Source organism: Helianthus annuus, chromosome 17 (assembly GCF_002127325.2).
Source record: "Helianthus annuus cultivar XRQ/B chromosome 17, HanXRQr2.0-SUNRISE, whole genome shotgun sequence".
NCBI lineage: Eukaryota > Viridiplantae > Streptophyta > Magnoliopsida > Asterales > Asteraceae > Helianthus > Helianthus annuus.
In genome coordinates this window covers 62,406,928-62,422,451 of record NC_035449.2, presented here as the reverse complement: position 1 = coordinate 62,422,451, position 15,524 = coordinate 62,406,928, and the positions used below count along the sequence as shown (strand labels likewise).

At 33.2% G+C, this 15,524-nt stretch overlaps 1 protein-coding gene and 2 long non-coding RNA genes across 15 annotated transcripts; 2 read left to right on the top strand and 1 right to left on the bottom strand.

Moving 5' to 3' along the window:
• Positions 1-275: 275 nt before the first annotated feature.
• Positions 276-1,814, top strand: LOC110922467. Its single transcript, XR_002583182.2, has 3 exons — positions 276-464; positions 598-830; positions 1,437-1,814. It is a non-coding gene; the product is annotated as an uncharacterized LOC110922467 (long non-coding RNA).
• Positions 1,815-2,051: 237 nt separating this feature from the next.
• On the top strand, positions 2,052-6,606 carry LOC110922286. 13 transcript variants are annotated; one of them, XM_035987127.1, is made up of 8 exons: positions 2,061-2,576; positions 2,659-2,742; positions 2,982-3,045; positions 3,290-3,922; positions 4,009-4,097; positions 4,646-4,774; positions 5,617-5,740; positions 6,270-6,606. In XM_035987127.1, exons 5-8 carry the CDS (start codon positions 4,014-4,016, stop codon positions 6,371-6,373), a joined length of 441 nt encoding a protein of 146 aa, XP_035843020.1. In that variant the 5' UTR covers positions 2,061-2,576; positions 2,659-2,742; positions 2,982-3,045; positions 3,290-3,922; positions 4,009-4,013; the 3' UTR covers positions 6,374-6,606. The 13 variants fall into 13 exon arrangements, 7 of the variants coding, with proteins under 7 accessions (XP_035843023.1, XP_035843020.1, XP_035843021.1 ...); XM_035987128.1 differs by having other exon boundaries at positions 2,650-2,742; XR_004887186.1 differs by adding an exon at positions 5,820-5,891 and having other exon boundaries at positions 2,065-2,742.
• A 6,286-nt stretch (positions 6,607-12,892) lies between these two features.
• On the bottom strand, positions 12,893-14,653 carry LOC110924552. The gene is made up of 2 exons (XR_002584349.2): positions 14,063-14,653; positions 12,893-12,935 (listed from the first exon to the last, which is right to left on the bottom strand). It is a non-coding gene; the product is annotated as an uncharacterized LOC110924552 (long non-coding RNA).
• Between the last annotated feature and the right edge of the window lie 871 nt (positions 14,654-15,524).

Sequence of the window (15,524 nt, the reverse complement as noted above, 5' to 3'; positions counted from 1 at the left end):
TTGTATATGGTGGACAAACAGGTTAATGTAAATCTCCAGTGAACTAATTGGAGTGTGGATGGGTCGATTAAAGGCTTAGATCATGGTTGTTGTTCTCATTGTGCTTACTTCTTCTCCGATTGTAGGGCGGTGGTGCTGCTATCAGATGGTCATGCCAACTCTAAGGGTGGTGATTATTCAACCGATCCATCAACAGTGTACCATTGTTTTTATGTTTTGTCACATATTGCAAGCTTGAATTTGTGTTATATTTTATGTTGCTGAAAGGATTTTATATATTTTTATTAGATTATTATTATGGATGCTCTGTTTCCATATAGCCACTATAGGGTCATATATCGTTTGGTACGATGAAATCAGGGAAGGACGGAATGCAGCCTTGATGACATTTTAGTTGCTTGAAAAGCTAAAAAAGGAATTACGTTTTCTTTCTTTGTTAAGAGGAGTACATCATTAAATTGAAGGTATGACATCTGGATTTCAGATTTTTTGCTGCTCTATTAATAGTGTGCAGACTAAATTTTTATTGTAAAAGGGGTAAATTGTCCAGAAATTTAAGATGCCATAGCGACTTGAACCGTCCATTTGCATATTCAGAGAAGAGAGAGAAGCAGAGAAGATAAAGAGAGCAACGGGGGTTAGAGAGTGAACAAGCGATTGGAGAGATAACGGGAAAGAGACAGAGAGAGAGAGAGACAATGGAGAAGGGGAGACCAGGCACGGCCTCCGGCCATCCACCTTAAAAGTAGTATATAATAATTTTTATATACTTTCAGACTCCAAGTTGTAAATTCCTCATTCGTGTTTTATATTTGGAAATTTATAACGAGGTAAGGTTCTGAACATTCTTTTCCGGCACTCACAACTTGTTAAATAAAGTTGTTTTTTATTCAACGACAAAACGAGCAATTCATCGTTAGATGATAAGATTATGCTCGTTAGCGGCTTCTTTGATTGCTTATAGTTTTTACGGTTGCTCGATTGAACACTCATGGTTCTGAGATCTCAACGAATTGTTGATTATTCTGATAGATTAACGAATCATCTAGAGATCACTACTGCAAAATGATTTTCTGTTTTAATTTGTGAATGTCTTTCAACTTTGAAAGAAATAGATTAATAGATCATCTAGAAAGTAGAAACTCCTTATTAAATGCCATGAGAAATAAGGCGTTTCTGTGGAACTTCCTGTTATTTTCCGAATCAAAAGATCTGCTAAATTATTAGTTATCTACGTCCCATCTGTGATTTGACAATTATATAATTATTAGATGAAACCGATTACGTATTTTTTTATGAGAGGATCTGAAATCAGACCAGAGATAGGTGGATTCATCTCCTTTTATTGGGCATATATTGTTCTGTATACAACTTTAGAGCAATTTCGTTTATGAAATTTATTTGCTCTACTGATTGTGTGCTATTTTGTTTTGTAGCCATGGGATACTTATGAATCGAACTTGTCAAGCAATCTCAGTAAGCACCATGTACCAAAGAACTTCGTGGAGAAGCTTGCTTTCAGTACAGTGAAGCTACTGAGAATTCCAACTGATTTATTTTTCAAGGTGTCTTTCTTCCTTATGATATTATGCAAATGTTTATCATTAATTAATTATCTATTTACTAAGTCCCAACTATCGATACATAAGGCTGGTTAGGTATGGTTAGTACATAAGGAGTTATGGGAAGGATCGACACCGAATCTACATAGAACACACATTTGACAGAAGTTTAAGCCATGGAACATGTAAATGGACTTTGGATAAGTTAAGAATGATGTTGCTACTTTGGAAATAACATTTTGTTTAATATTATTATTATTATGACTTCGAATCATTTCTGTGATATATAAGAAGTTGGTTAAAATGTATAAAACTGGGCTTGTTTTTGAATTTTATAAGGGGCATAATGGGTATTACATACTGGTTTTTTTATGGGTCAGTTCGTTTTTTGTGTTTGTGTTAGGTTTTTAGGAGCATGAATGATTTACAAGGTATAGTGGAATATACCTTATTGTTGGGCCAAAACTGGTTACTTTTAAATTTCATTTTTTTGAAACCTTTTTTTAGAAATAGACCAATATGGTAATCTATGTTAAGGGTATCATACATGGTAAGTGTTGATGGTAAGTTGGTGATATGTTCACGCCCCTTATTGTCGACTCCGCGGCAATACGCGGGTTCCGTACTAGTATATCAAAAAGGAGAAGTGATGTACAAAAATGTAATTTTGTTATAAGTACAAGTTTTGAAGCAAGATATACAAGAGTATGCAAGCCAATATAATAGAGAGATGAATTTATTTTTAAGACGCATTAAGGCTAAAACTGAGATTTTGCAACAGGATGTATTGAATGCCGCATTCATTATTATCTGTTATAGCCACCTCTTCAGTTTCTTTGTTTATGGCTATAACTTCTATAGAAGTACAATTCATTTCTCATCTTCCTACTCTCTCTATCTTTTCAAATCCAAACTACTATGGTGTGCTCCGATGGTGGGGTTGCTCTGGCGATGATTCAAACCATGACTACAGATCTGAAAATTAAGCCAAGACGGATTCAGAGGAACATTCAAGTATGCTGTTGTTTACTTTCCTTTCTACAGATTTAGGGCATCAATTTGTTTTCAATGAGTGGATGGTTTTTAGTAGTTGCAGGTGATTTCTCTGTTCCTTTCTTGCTCTTAGAAGTTGCGACCGATTACCTTGTTTATTAACTCCGGCAACAAAACTGGTGTCTCGGTAATTCGAAGTCTTTTTCACTCTATTTTTTTTCAATATAATCAAGTTGTATTTCATGGCCATTAATCAAGTTATATGAAGGCTAGGGTTTTTTAAGGGTATACTTTATACCTCAATTGGTTTAAGGCCACGTTGATTGGAATATTATAACATATCTATCGTTTTACTCCACATTTTTGTATGTCCATTATTGTTGTCAGTTGTCACTTGTGTTAATATTTTCTTTATACGTTATGCAGATGTCTCTTAATGTTGTGAGGTTTCATAGGAGGCATTGGTGGCAATCCTGTTATCTCTGGGCAGGTTTTCTTCTTTTCTTTAGTAATTCAAATCACATTAAAGGTTCATCGTATAGCAATTTTCTTGGTTTCAGTTTGGGTCAAGGGTCCACATGGATTTGGATTGTTGTTGAGTTGTTGCCTAAGTTGTTAAAAGTGAAAACATATAATCTGTAGTTCTGTTTCTGTTAGTATGCGTTGCATTTTAGCCTTTTAGGGCAATGAACAGTAATAAATTGTTCAAAATGAAAACATTCAATTGCTTACAGGTACAGGAAAAATCCTAAGTATAATATGTAGTGCTCTGCAATGGCTTGTTGATCGAAAGCAACGTCAGAATAATGACAGTTTAGTCGATATGCATCCGAATGGAAAGGATGGAGATTGTGTTGGATCCGATGAGGAATCAGATTGGTTAAGGAATAGTTTTGGGAGTAAAGAGGTTGAAAGCCCTAAAAAGAAGGTTAAGGTGAAGAAAAGGTTAGGGTTTAGTAGTAAACAGCGCGACGAAATTGAAATCGAGGAGAGTTTTAGGGATTTGTATAGTCAGTTGAGAGACATTGAAGTTGATTTGGAACAAAACGTGATAGTGAGAGGTGATGGAGAGAGGTTAGATGATAAGGAGCTTTTGGTAGACGAATACGAGAGTGGAGATGAGAAGAATGGATTGTGTAAGAGAAAAGGGGGTGGAGTTTGTTGCGGTTGGTCTTCGAGTGACGATGAAGATGAAGATAAAAGAGTTTAGCGATACAGAAGAAGAAGAAACGAATTTTAAAATTTATTTTTGTAGTAGAACTCATTTGCAGCTATCACAGTTTGTAAATAATTGAGGAGGACTGATTTCGGTAATGAGCTAAAGGTTGCTTGTTTGGGCTCTAAGAAGAACTTCTGCATAAATGAAGGTAAACTGGATTATTTTGTTTTTGTTTCTCGCTTATTACTCTTAAAAGGAACAGATGATTCATTTACTTGTGTTGATATTTTGCAGAGGTAATGAAGCTTGGAAATTGCACTCTCATAAATGAGCGGTATTTGGATCTTCAAAAGAATAAGAAAAGCCAAATTTCTAAAAAGAAGGTATATGTTAATCTTTGCTTATTATCCAGCTGCTGCTGTGTATACATGTTTATGTCCTTTTTTATGAATGCTAATAAGTTTTGATTCAAACGAGACATCGGTGAAGCAACTAAGGATGTAATAACAGTACTTACGGGCCGTATGATCACCAAACTTATATTGTAAAAAAAAACCTGACCCGACCCGAAACCCGTTCTGACCCGGACCCGTTTCGACCCGAACCAAAACAACCTTTTTTTATAATTGACCCGTTTTGACCCATGACCTGATCCGGCCCGTTTGCCAGGTCTACCTTATGGTAATGATCTTTCACGAATATAATATATGTACATAATCCTATATTTCTAAAAAACAAATAATAGATTTCGAACCTTTATGCCAACCAATATTGTCCATTTTTCTCATAAAGTGCACACTGATCATGTTTTTGGTAGGCGAGGAATTTCTTATGTCCTCGTATACCTTATTTGATCGCAACGATGTGGGATTTACCCGAAGTGTTACAATTTTTATATTCTATAATTTTTAACCAGAATCTGATTTTGCAGGACACTGAAAGATTTGTGAGCAGGGAAGAAGGCATTGCTCTTGCCAAAGAGCTCAAATGTTTATTTCTTGAGTGTAGCGCGAGAACTCGGGAAAATGTACACCAATGTTTTGAAGAGCTTGCATTAAAGGTAACAATAGAATTTATAACTCATCCTCTTTGGTTATATAATCAAATAAATGGGTCAAGTTGTATAAGAGCCAACCAGTTTTGGTCTGTTTCTCTATATTTATTCTTCATCCTTGTTTTCACCTTACAAAATAACCAACCTTTTGAAAACTCTTGATAAAAGAATGCCCCTTACGTAAAGAAAACTTGATTTTAGGTATTCTGACCCGATTATCCATATGACATGGCAGCTGACGTGTCTTTAACTTTAATTTTTTCCAAATAATTGGCTCGAGTTAACTTATAAAGAGTTCAAGCTCTACTTGTCTCGAGTTTTATATATGCAACAATAATTTCATATCTGAGAAAATTTATTATTATTATTTTTTTAATTTTAACTACACATATAGCGATACATTATCGTATGTATTTTTTAATAAACTCATCTAAGCTAATGAGTTTAATCGACTTCAATATATGAAGATTGAGTTTGAGCTCATTAATCAAACAAACTCGTAATGAGGATCAAGCTCTATTCGAGTTCGTTTACACTCAAATCAAACTTTAATGATTCAACCTCCAGTAACTCATAAACAACTTGGTTCACTTACACTCCTATCTAATAACATGAGTAGCCAAAGGCCTTCTGGTCCAACGACACATCTGTGTATGCGTCAACCCAGTAATGGACGGCTGTAATTCCGTCTAATGTATGGTCGTATGGATATATGCCCGGGCTATGAAGAGACATTCCACTGGAGCCCAAGCCCGGGCCTAAAAAACAAGCTCGTTTACTAAATGAGCCCGAGCTTCTGTAACTTCTGTTGGCCTTCTTCACAAGTGTTTATTGGTATATTTTTTCAGTCAACCAAAAGAGCAGGATGGGTGAAAAGAGACATTGTGGGCCCTGAATCTATTGTAGATTACATGTATAGAATGGGGTTAATGGCTCTTATTGCCAATGATACTCCTGGAGTCAACGAGACAAGTTAGTATTTATTCTTGTTCAATAAAATTCATTTTGTTTTGAAAGCTTGGAAGTACTTGTGAATTTTTACTTCTTGTAGCAATATACCATATGTGTAAACTTGGTGGAGGACCACGAAGTGCATAAACACTCTTCCTGCTCCTGTTACTTGGTATTACAAATTCGTTGTCATTTTGGTAACAATTTTGATTAAGTATATGATGGTTTATTTGAGGCTCACATGTTATTCTTAATTAATGTAGCAGGTTAGTGTGTGTTAAATAGGATTTATTAAATAAAACTAATTTAGGAGTGTTATTTATCCGCTAAAATAGTTTAGGAGGCTGTGAATTAAAAGTACACGTCAAGCAACTTGCAACTAGGGTGTAAATGAGCCAAGCCCTGCGTGAGCTACTAAAGACCGACTCACACAAAAAGCTCGAATCAAGCTGAGCTTGAACGAGCTCGGGCCGAGCGCAAGCTTGAATTGGAACTTGTTTGTTTAATTATTTTGTGTACTTTCATAATTTTTGTATCTATTGATCTTTAGGTCAAGTAGTTACCATTCACAAACCTAGCGAGTCGGAAACAAGGTTGACCACTGCATCAAAGTTGAACCAACTAGCCATTTTGTACTGCACGGCTACATGGTGAACTCGGTAACCCGGGCAATCAAATAGCTGCCTATGGTCAACTCGGTAACCTGGGCAATTAACAAGCACCTTTCCTCAAAGTCCCACCAAGTTTTTTCAAACTTTGCTATATCCCTTGGTGTAACGGTATTAACTTGTACATCATGTTTTAAATTTGGTGTATTTATTTGAATGACAAATCTTTTGTTTATTGTAACTTTTAGTATTTTAGAAATATACCAATATGGTAATCTACATTACATGTATAACAGATAGTAAGTGTTGCGGGTAAGTTTATGATACGCGCACACCCTCGTACTATCGACTCCGCCGCAACGCGCGGGTCTCCCACTAGTTATAATAAAGTATTCGTCTTTTCAGTTACTGTTTTGTAATTAATGTTTTTGATAAGCTTTATCTCTGAAGTCTGTAACATGTCCCATCTTTCAAGTTTGGCGTTTTAGATTCTTCAGTATTACATTTTCAAGTTTGCTTTTTATTTTTTATTATTATTTTTATGGGTTTTTTATAATAATTTTTCAAAGTAATTTTATTATAGTTTGGGAGTTTTTGTGGTGTTTAACTGGATGATATCGTTTAAACAAGCATTTTGGTTGTTTTGGCGTTTTTATTATATATGGCGTTTTATTATATAACAATTAACTCAAAAGAAAAATAAAAAAAAGAATACATAAACAATTGATCTTCCAAATCTTCTCTGTCACCGGTCTCTTTCTTCTTTTTTGAATCATGTTAACTGGCTGGTTCGACTTTCGTATCATTCCTTTTGTTTTTTTTTGTTTTTCAAGTAGTTTTTTGTGTTGCTGTTTGGAAGCACACAGTCTGACATCAGCATTTTTTTCTTGAAGATTTGTTCATCTCATGCAGCAAAATGTTATTGAGTTTAGATCCTTCAGCCAACAATCTTGAATTTTTACAATCAACGATTTTTTATTTTTTAACTTTTTTGGTGTTTTACCGATAAAAACAACGCCACGAAATAAGATCACCTTAAACCTCAAATTTTGATCATGATAAAATCAATAATGTTTTGCTGTATGAGATGGACAACATTGTTAATTCTCGGTTAAGAAAGATAACTGACAATGTTGTCCACCCTATACAGCTAAACTTTATTGATAACAAACCTTAATAGTGTTTTTGTATGTTTTGGCGTTATAAATTGGTGGAAGTTTAGAATAAGCCAATAAGATTTTACTCAATGAAATGGATAATATTCTCACTTACGGATTTTTTCTATTTCATTGAGTGAAATGTTACTGACAGCCAAACTGAATTTCAAAAAAAATGTTTTGGGGTAGAAGATATTTGATGTTTGGGTTTTTTGGCGTTTTTAAGGCGAATGGGTTATATAAAATATGGCGTTTGGGTTTTTGTGTGTGTTTTTAATTGAAGGTCTGAGATGTTGTATATATAGGATTTTTTTGGCGGTTTTTAGGCGGGATTTAACGATAATTAAGTTTGTCGTCTTATATTTAATGGCGGTTTTCTTAGAATGGTCTGTGATTTTTGTTTTTGGCGTTTTATTTCATGAGATGGCGCTTTGTGTGGAGTAGTCAAAAGACCCTTTTACCCTTAATGAATCGCGTCCACGTAATAAAATTGATGTTATTTACGAAAACGCCACCGCGCCAATCTAGTCCATAGATTGTTTTGATCGGACGATCGCTAAGCGTTCTCACCGTTCTCACACTTTCTACCGTTTTCTCTAAATCCCGACCCTAGATATATATATATGGGAAGGTTCAAATGAAAACCAATAGTTATCGCGAAAACTCGAAAACTAACTAAAAAAGCCAAAACAACATACCAAATTTTTTTTTGCATACCAATTTTCGCAGGTTTTTATATATAAAAAAATTTAAAAAAAAAATTTGTAGTGCACATGTGTAATACTACACATGTGTAATACAAATTTTTTTTTTTTTGAAAAATAATTTTTTATATATAAAAACCTGTGATTTTTTATAAAAAAATTGAAAAAAAAAATTTTGGTGTGTTTTTTAGTCTTTTTTAGTTAGCTTTCGAGTTTTCGCGTTAAAAGTGGTTTTCATTTGAACCATCCCCTATATATATATATATATATATATATATATATATATATATATATATATATATATATATATATATATATATATATATATATATATATATATATATATATATATATATATATATATATATATATATATATATATAGGGGGCCGCTAGAATGAGAACCACCCCGAGTTGTAAGAACCGCGAGAACCACACCATCCGGGTCGCTGTTTACCATGATTTTTTTTTACAACTAGATGTGTGTATTATAAACACATCCGTAAAAAAAAATTTAAACGCCGCGCCCGATGGGGTAGTTTTTTACACCACACGTTTGGTGTAAAAAAAGAAAACAAAAAAAAATAAAAACACCAAACTTGTGGTGTAAAAAACTACCCCCTCGGGCGCGGCGTTTAAAATTTTTTTTTTACGGATGTGTTTATAATACACACATCTAGTTGTAAAAAAAAATCATGGTAAACGGCGACCCGGATGGTGTGGTTCTCGCGATTCTTACAACTCGGGGTGGTTCTCATTCTAGCAGCCCTATATATATATATAGGGCAATGCTCTATAAAAAACCCTTGAATTTAAGAAAACTTTGCAAACCCAATGCATGGTCTAGATTTTGCCACGTGTCCATAGTAAATATCATATTCTTTTTGTCCTTGAGGGCATTATGGTATTGTCACATCTATCTTAGATATCTTCCCCTATTTTATTTGACAATAATTAATACCCATCACATCCAAATCTACTTTCAAAACCCAAGATCCACCATTCAAAACCTCCATTTTTTCATTAACTTCATCTCTGTGTTTCAAGATCCACCCTTTCAAAATCTCCATTTTCCATTAACTTCATATCTGTTTCAAGTTCTACCCAAGATCCATTTCCATGAACTTCATTTCGGTTTCCAGATCCACCATTTCAAAACCTCCATTTCAAGATCCCCACTGACGGGAACGTCATTCACAACGAGTTCCCTACTGACGAGGACAAGAATGATCAAGGTTTTTCATCCTTTTTTTATGGGTTCGAGTTTTTTTTTTCTTTTTTACACCCCTAATTCAACTTTACATGTTAATTTCTTAAAAGAAATCGAAGAACCAAGATACTGTCGAAGAATCAAGATCCTGTCAATAATAAGTTGGTTTTGATTTTTAATTGTCACTTACTTTGATTTTCGTTTTCACAATTGGTTTTATTTTTTCCAGAATTAAGAATGTTGCCAATGTTATGAATTAATATTTATTTATTGTGTGACTATCCACTTGTGTTTATCATTATGTTATGACTCCCCATGTACTTAACTCCCATCTCTCCATGTACTTAACTCCCATCTCTTCATGTACTTAACTCTTATCTTGTAAGCCTATAAATAGAGGCATATGTGATCCATATTTTACATCAATAAGAAATCTATCTTCCATTCTCTCATTTTTCTCTATACATTGCTAATAGGTTCTAGTTATTACATAACACGTTATCAGCACGAATTGCGTTGGAGTCAAATCGCATCATCATAAGGTAAGTGGATATTGTCTAATCAACTTATTATTTATGATCTTAAACACAAACCATACTGTAATTCATACTATTTTGGGTTATGCTAGAGATTTGTTTTGTTTATCTATTAAATCTACCAATCTAATTTATATATATTGTAACTCATATAATATTGGGTTAAATTAAGATTTATAAAATTCTAATACGTTTATAAATTGTGTATCATTCACCAAATCGTATTTTATTTTTGTTATTATCATTCTGTAAGATTTGATGGGAAACTGGACAGTATAATAAACAAAAAAATTGTTTTCAATTTCTTTTACAATCTGGTCTTGAGTGACTAGTTCTCCTTCATAATTTTTTTTCATGAATTTATGACCATTTAAACAACCAATGATATTTATCAATTAAGTTTCTTTTTATTGATTGTTTAACAAATAAATATAAATTTGTTGCCATAACTATTTTATACTTTGAGATTTTATCTCTGTGTATAATTCAATACAACATTTTAAGCAATTATAATTTAGATTTAAATTAGAAATCAGAACTCGATTATTGGAATGGAGTCCAAGTTTTATTTAACAGAGGTCGCGTTAGGTTTATACAAAATTTTAACATTTATTTATAACCTATAAAATGAACCAATAGTCTGTCATCTATGTATGCAACTTTTCTTTCCTGTTATGCAATTTGCTTTTGAATTATCATCAAGGTTAAGAGTGTGTGTATTTTTTTTTTCTCTTTCAACATGGGTACACCTCTTTGTTTCTAGAATTAGATTAAGATTAAATGCATATATATTTCACTTTGCATTGTCTTTATTATTGCGTTATTTTGATCGGTTTGATATGATGTGGGTTTCTTTACAACCATGAATATTTATAGTTCGACCAATTTAAAACCCACTCGAATTCCTTTTAGTTTTCTCATTGGGAAATCTTATGGGACTAGGCAATCGGTTTTGGTTATCTTAGGTGGTTAGCTTTTGATCTAAAATATGGAAGATGAAAAGTTACAATGGGTATTTATTAAATTGGATTTATCACAACAAATAAATGAATATTCATTATCTCGGTTTATTTTTAATTGTAGTGTTAATATGAAAAGTTTTGATGAAAGGTTTCAGTTATTTAATTATTATATTATTAATATGAATGAATCTTGCATTTTATAATTAAGTTATTTATTATGTATGGGATATAACTCAGTATTTGTGTTCTCAATATATACTTGATTTTAAGTTTAATTACTTTATACTTTTAGTTATGGGATAGGAACTCCCTATTAAGCTAAGCACCATATTTATTTATTATATACAAATTGAATGAGTATATTATTTTAAAGGTCGTTACTATTAGACAAACGTGGAGTTGTATTCTCATACATATATTACTTTTAGATAAAAGCTGTAATTTTAGAAAATTATCACATTTCGCAGGGAACACATAGTCATCAAGGTTTCACCATATTCTTTCCTTACGATATTATAGAATATATAATTATGAAAATAAATGGAACCATCAAACCTAAATAGTTGTATGTTGGAGTTATGATATTTGCTTTCTATAGTTCTCTGATTCATTAAAGAACAATTTTGTTCGTGGTAGTTTGATATGCATAAAAGGAATTAATTAAGATTTAAGTATGAAATCTATATGCAAGCATTATATTGAAAGACATATACGACACTGCCTGATGATGTATAATGATTTTCATTTTAAGATTATCACTATTTAAGCATATGTCTTTTAAGTATTTATATAGATATTACTGAATAAGGCTAACAAAGACCAAAGTTGTGTATTATTGTGATTCCCATGAAAGTTTATAAGTATGCTTAAAAGACGCGCTTATTTGAAATAAATTGAACTAAAGACATGATATATGAAGTATGGGTCTCACAAAAGCTTATTATAAATTTATGGAAGCTTGTAAGAATTTCGACCTATAAATTTTATTGTCTCAGTCATATAACTACTTCTTGATTTACGTCATATAATGAGAAGCTTATGTATAATAAGGTTGAATAAAACAATTTCTACGTGTCAAACCTCAAATGCATTTTTGACTATATGAGGTTTGAACCAGTCACCATAAAAATTGTGTGACTCTATTCCATTCCTTGAAGTGAATGTGACGATAAAATGATCGGTATAATGGTCATGATAATGTACATAGTGAAGAAATGGTAATGATGCGATCATGAAAGTTATGTGATTCTAATCCATTCCCTATGTGAATGTGATGATATAATGATCAATTCAAAGGTTATGATCATATACATAACTAAGAAAATTGTAATGATGCCACCATGAATGTTGTATGGGTATAATCTATCCCTTGAATAGAATGTGATGATATAATAATTGGTGTAAATTTTGTGATGATGGTAATTGAGAAGATTTTTATGATGATCATGTAATAAGATCAACCATGTTAATAGTGCAATGACAATACAATGATAGTTATAAAGGTCATGATCATGGTAATTGAGGAAATTGTAATAATCCTCATGTTGACAACTATTTTAATATTGAAATCGACCACAAAAAAAGTGGCACACTTAAGGAATGATTATACGAACATAAAATATGGGAAACATGTTATACCATGAATGTTGAAATAATATTACATTACTCTCTCATACTTCTTATCGTGTATTGAACAAACACGATTGCAACTAAAACATATACGATCATAAACCAGAAGTTTATGGATCGTGATTATTTAATTCAATGGCATGACCGGTCAGACCATCTGTCACACCCCAACCAATGGCGGAAACATCGGGATGAGACGAAGTGTGAAGATTGCTAGAGACTTCATAACACTATTAGTGGCAATATTTAATTCAACCGATTTCATTTCATAAATAAATTGTCAAAACATACAAGGAAATTCAAGTGACAACATAACATAACAAAATTGATACAACGATTTAAACTTAAGGCGTCTAAATGAGTATCTAGGCATCTTCGCTATCCATTTTCATAGTGTCATCAATCATCAACCTGTAACATGTTTAAAATACAATTCAATGCAAAAGCAAAGGCGAGTATACAAGTTTAAGCATAAGTATAAGTATAAAAGTTTAAAACAAATCCACATGGCAACTTAGTCTATACGAGATCAACCTAACGTGGCATGCAATATTTCTAGCCAACCTCTGTTTACGCAAGAAAGTTTAATTAATTCAACATGACCCAAGTTTAAGGGGGGCGGTGCGTTACTCCTATAGCGCTATACATGTCGAAGGGAGGCTCGTGAGAGCTAATGACTAAAACATATCACATAAGTATGGTCCACGTAAGCATCAAGTATCATAACATAGTATTCATGTATAAGGATTGTTTTGTGCATTGCATAAAGAATAAGTTTAAGTGTAGGTTAATAGTAAAACATGTTACACCCCAAAAAGTGGTAAACATAAAAAGGGGGTTGCGAGTATACTCACTTTGGTTGCGTTGCGATTTCTTGTAATAACGCACGAGTAAGATTGAGAAAGTCCAAGAAAACGAGCGAGAGCAATTAGTCTAGATATGGTAACACAATAACGACTTAATTAATATTTATAAGCTAAATATTGCTCCGGGTATTAACTAGATTTATAAAATTCAACATAGATGACCTAGTTATTCTTTATGAGTTAATAAAAGTCCAAATTTTGATTTGCTTCCACATATTAACCACATCCTTAATTATTTAGAATTACTATTATTAATTTTTGGGTTATAGAAAGAATAATAAAACAAAACAACAAAAGTAACAACCTTATTCAGATTGAATCTGACTAATATTTATGATAAAAAAAGGGTAAAAATAAATTCTTAATTATTCTGATTTTTTTTTATAATAAACCTTAGTCTTAGATTAAAAGAGCCCAAAGCAAAAGAACATGGGGTGGCAGGGACCCGAACTCGGTTTCTTCTTAAACATTTCACAACATGAATGATTTGTATTTTTATTTTAGTTTAACCAACATGTACAGTATCATCTTCTTCATGTTTAAAGCACATAAGTGAACTGTGATATCTATCATTCCTTTGGTTTAGACTGGATGATTATAAACGCATAATTATAATAAGATGTGTATTTACTGATGATTAACGAAAACAAAAAGGAGGACAAGAAATTATACCGAATACGTAGAAGAAACGTCGCGTCGAGTTCCTCTCCGGTCGTCTTCTCCGAGCATGAATCGAGCCTCGAACTGAGACTCGATGAATTGAAATCGACTGACTCGAACCCGAAACCGGAATCTGGACAGCCGCCTCTGCCATGAAACTACCGCCGCCGCCACTGGTTTGGTTGGAAAAACGGCTTTGTCGTTAGCTCGTCGGCGTCTTGGGCGATGGAGAGAGGGACAGCTCCCCTTCCTCTCACCGCTCGTTGCACCATCGCCGCATCATCATCATCAGAGACACGGGGTGTGCGTGAGTGGCCGGAAAACCACCGGCACCGGTTCTGCTTCGGTGACCGGAGCAGACAAGGGGATGGGGTGCGGTTGGTGTGGTTGACTATGTGTTTGGAGAAGACACACTTCTTTGTGTCTGCAGGTATAACCGAGAGAGAGAGGAAGTGAACTTGTGGAGTGGTTTCAATTGTGAAGGGGATTAAGGCTGCAAGAAGGAATTTTGGGAGGGAAGAATAAGGGATGTCGGCTGAACATAAGTGAAAGGGGATTAGGGTTTAGAGTTTTCTTATAAAGTTAGGTTTAGTTAGTGGGTTGGGTTTCTCAAATGAAGATGAAAGGAGGTTAAGTGGTAGTTGACATTTAACACAAGACACTTCATTCACAGCCAAAGCTGCGATGGACTACCAATCAGCATTAGTCTTTTATTTATTTATTTTTTTTACTATAAGTTAATATTTGTTGTGATGTTACAAGGTAGGTTCAATAAAAAAAATAAATAAATAAATAAAAACAACAACTAAAGCAGCCTTATATGATGCGGCCGAAATTTGCCAACATATAATTGTTTTATATATCATTTTTTTTCCATAAAGGTTCTTAATGTTTTGACTTTTGGGATGATTTAATTAATATACGAAGTGGAGCAATAATAAAAGAACCCAGGTTGTTTGTGGCTTGGACAACCTCTTCTTTTTATTATTATTTGTTTTTTTTTTAACAAAGTTTGACAACTTAATGATTGATATAATATGGCATTTTATAAGTAGTATACTATTAATCCGTGACTAAGTAACATATGTTATGTAAAATATATATAAAGTTAAGTAATAAGTTTGCTTAAAATAAAAGTGTAGGTTGCATATTGTGAACGTAGAACCAAGTGTTTGCACGTATAGGATGTCTAGAACCACGTATTGGTTGTAAGTTACGCATGTGTTTACAAGGGCACGCGTACGTATCAAAGGCAGAAAATGATTAACAATTTAAGAATGTAAGAACAAATTAAGTATAATCTGTATGCAATAATTAGTTTTATCACGATTGAAGTCTCGGATTACAATGATACGAAACGAAATACGATTACAAAGGAAACGTGTTTCCGACAATAGAAGTACGGTACAATCTTCCTAAAAATGGAAAGTTGTGAAAAGCGAGGCGTTACACCATCCCGAGTCATTGATGATGT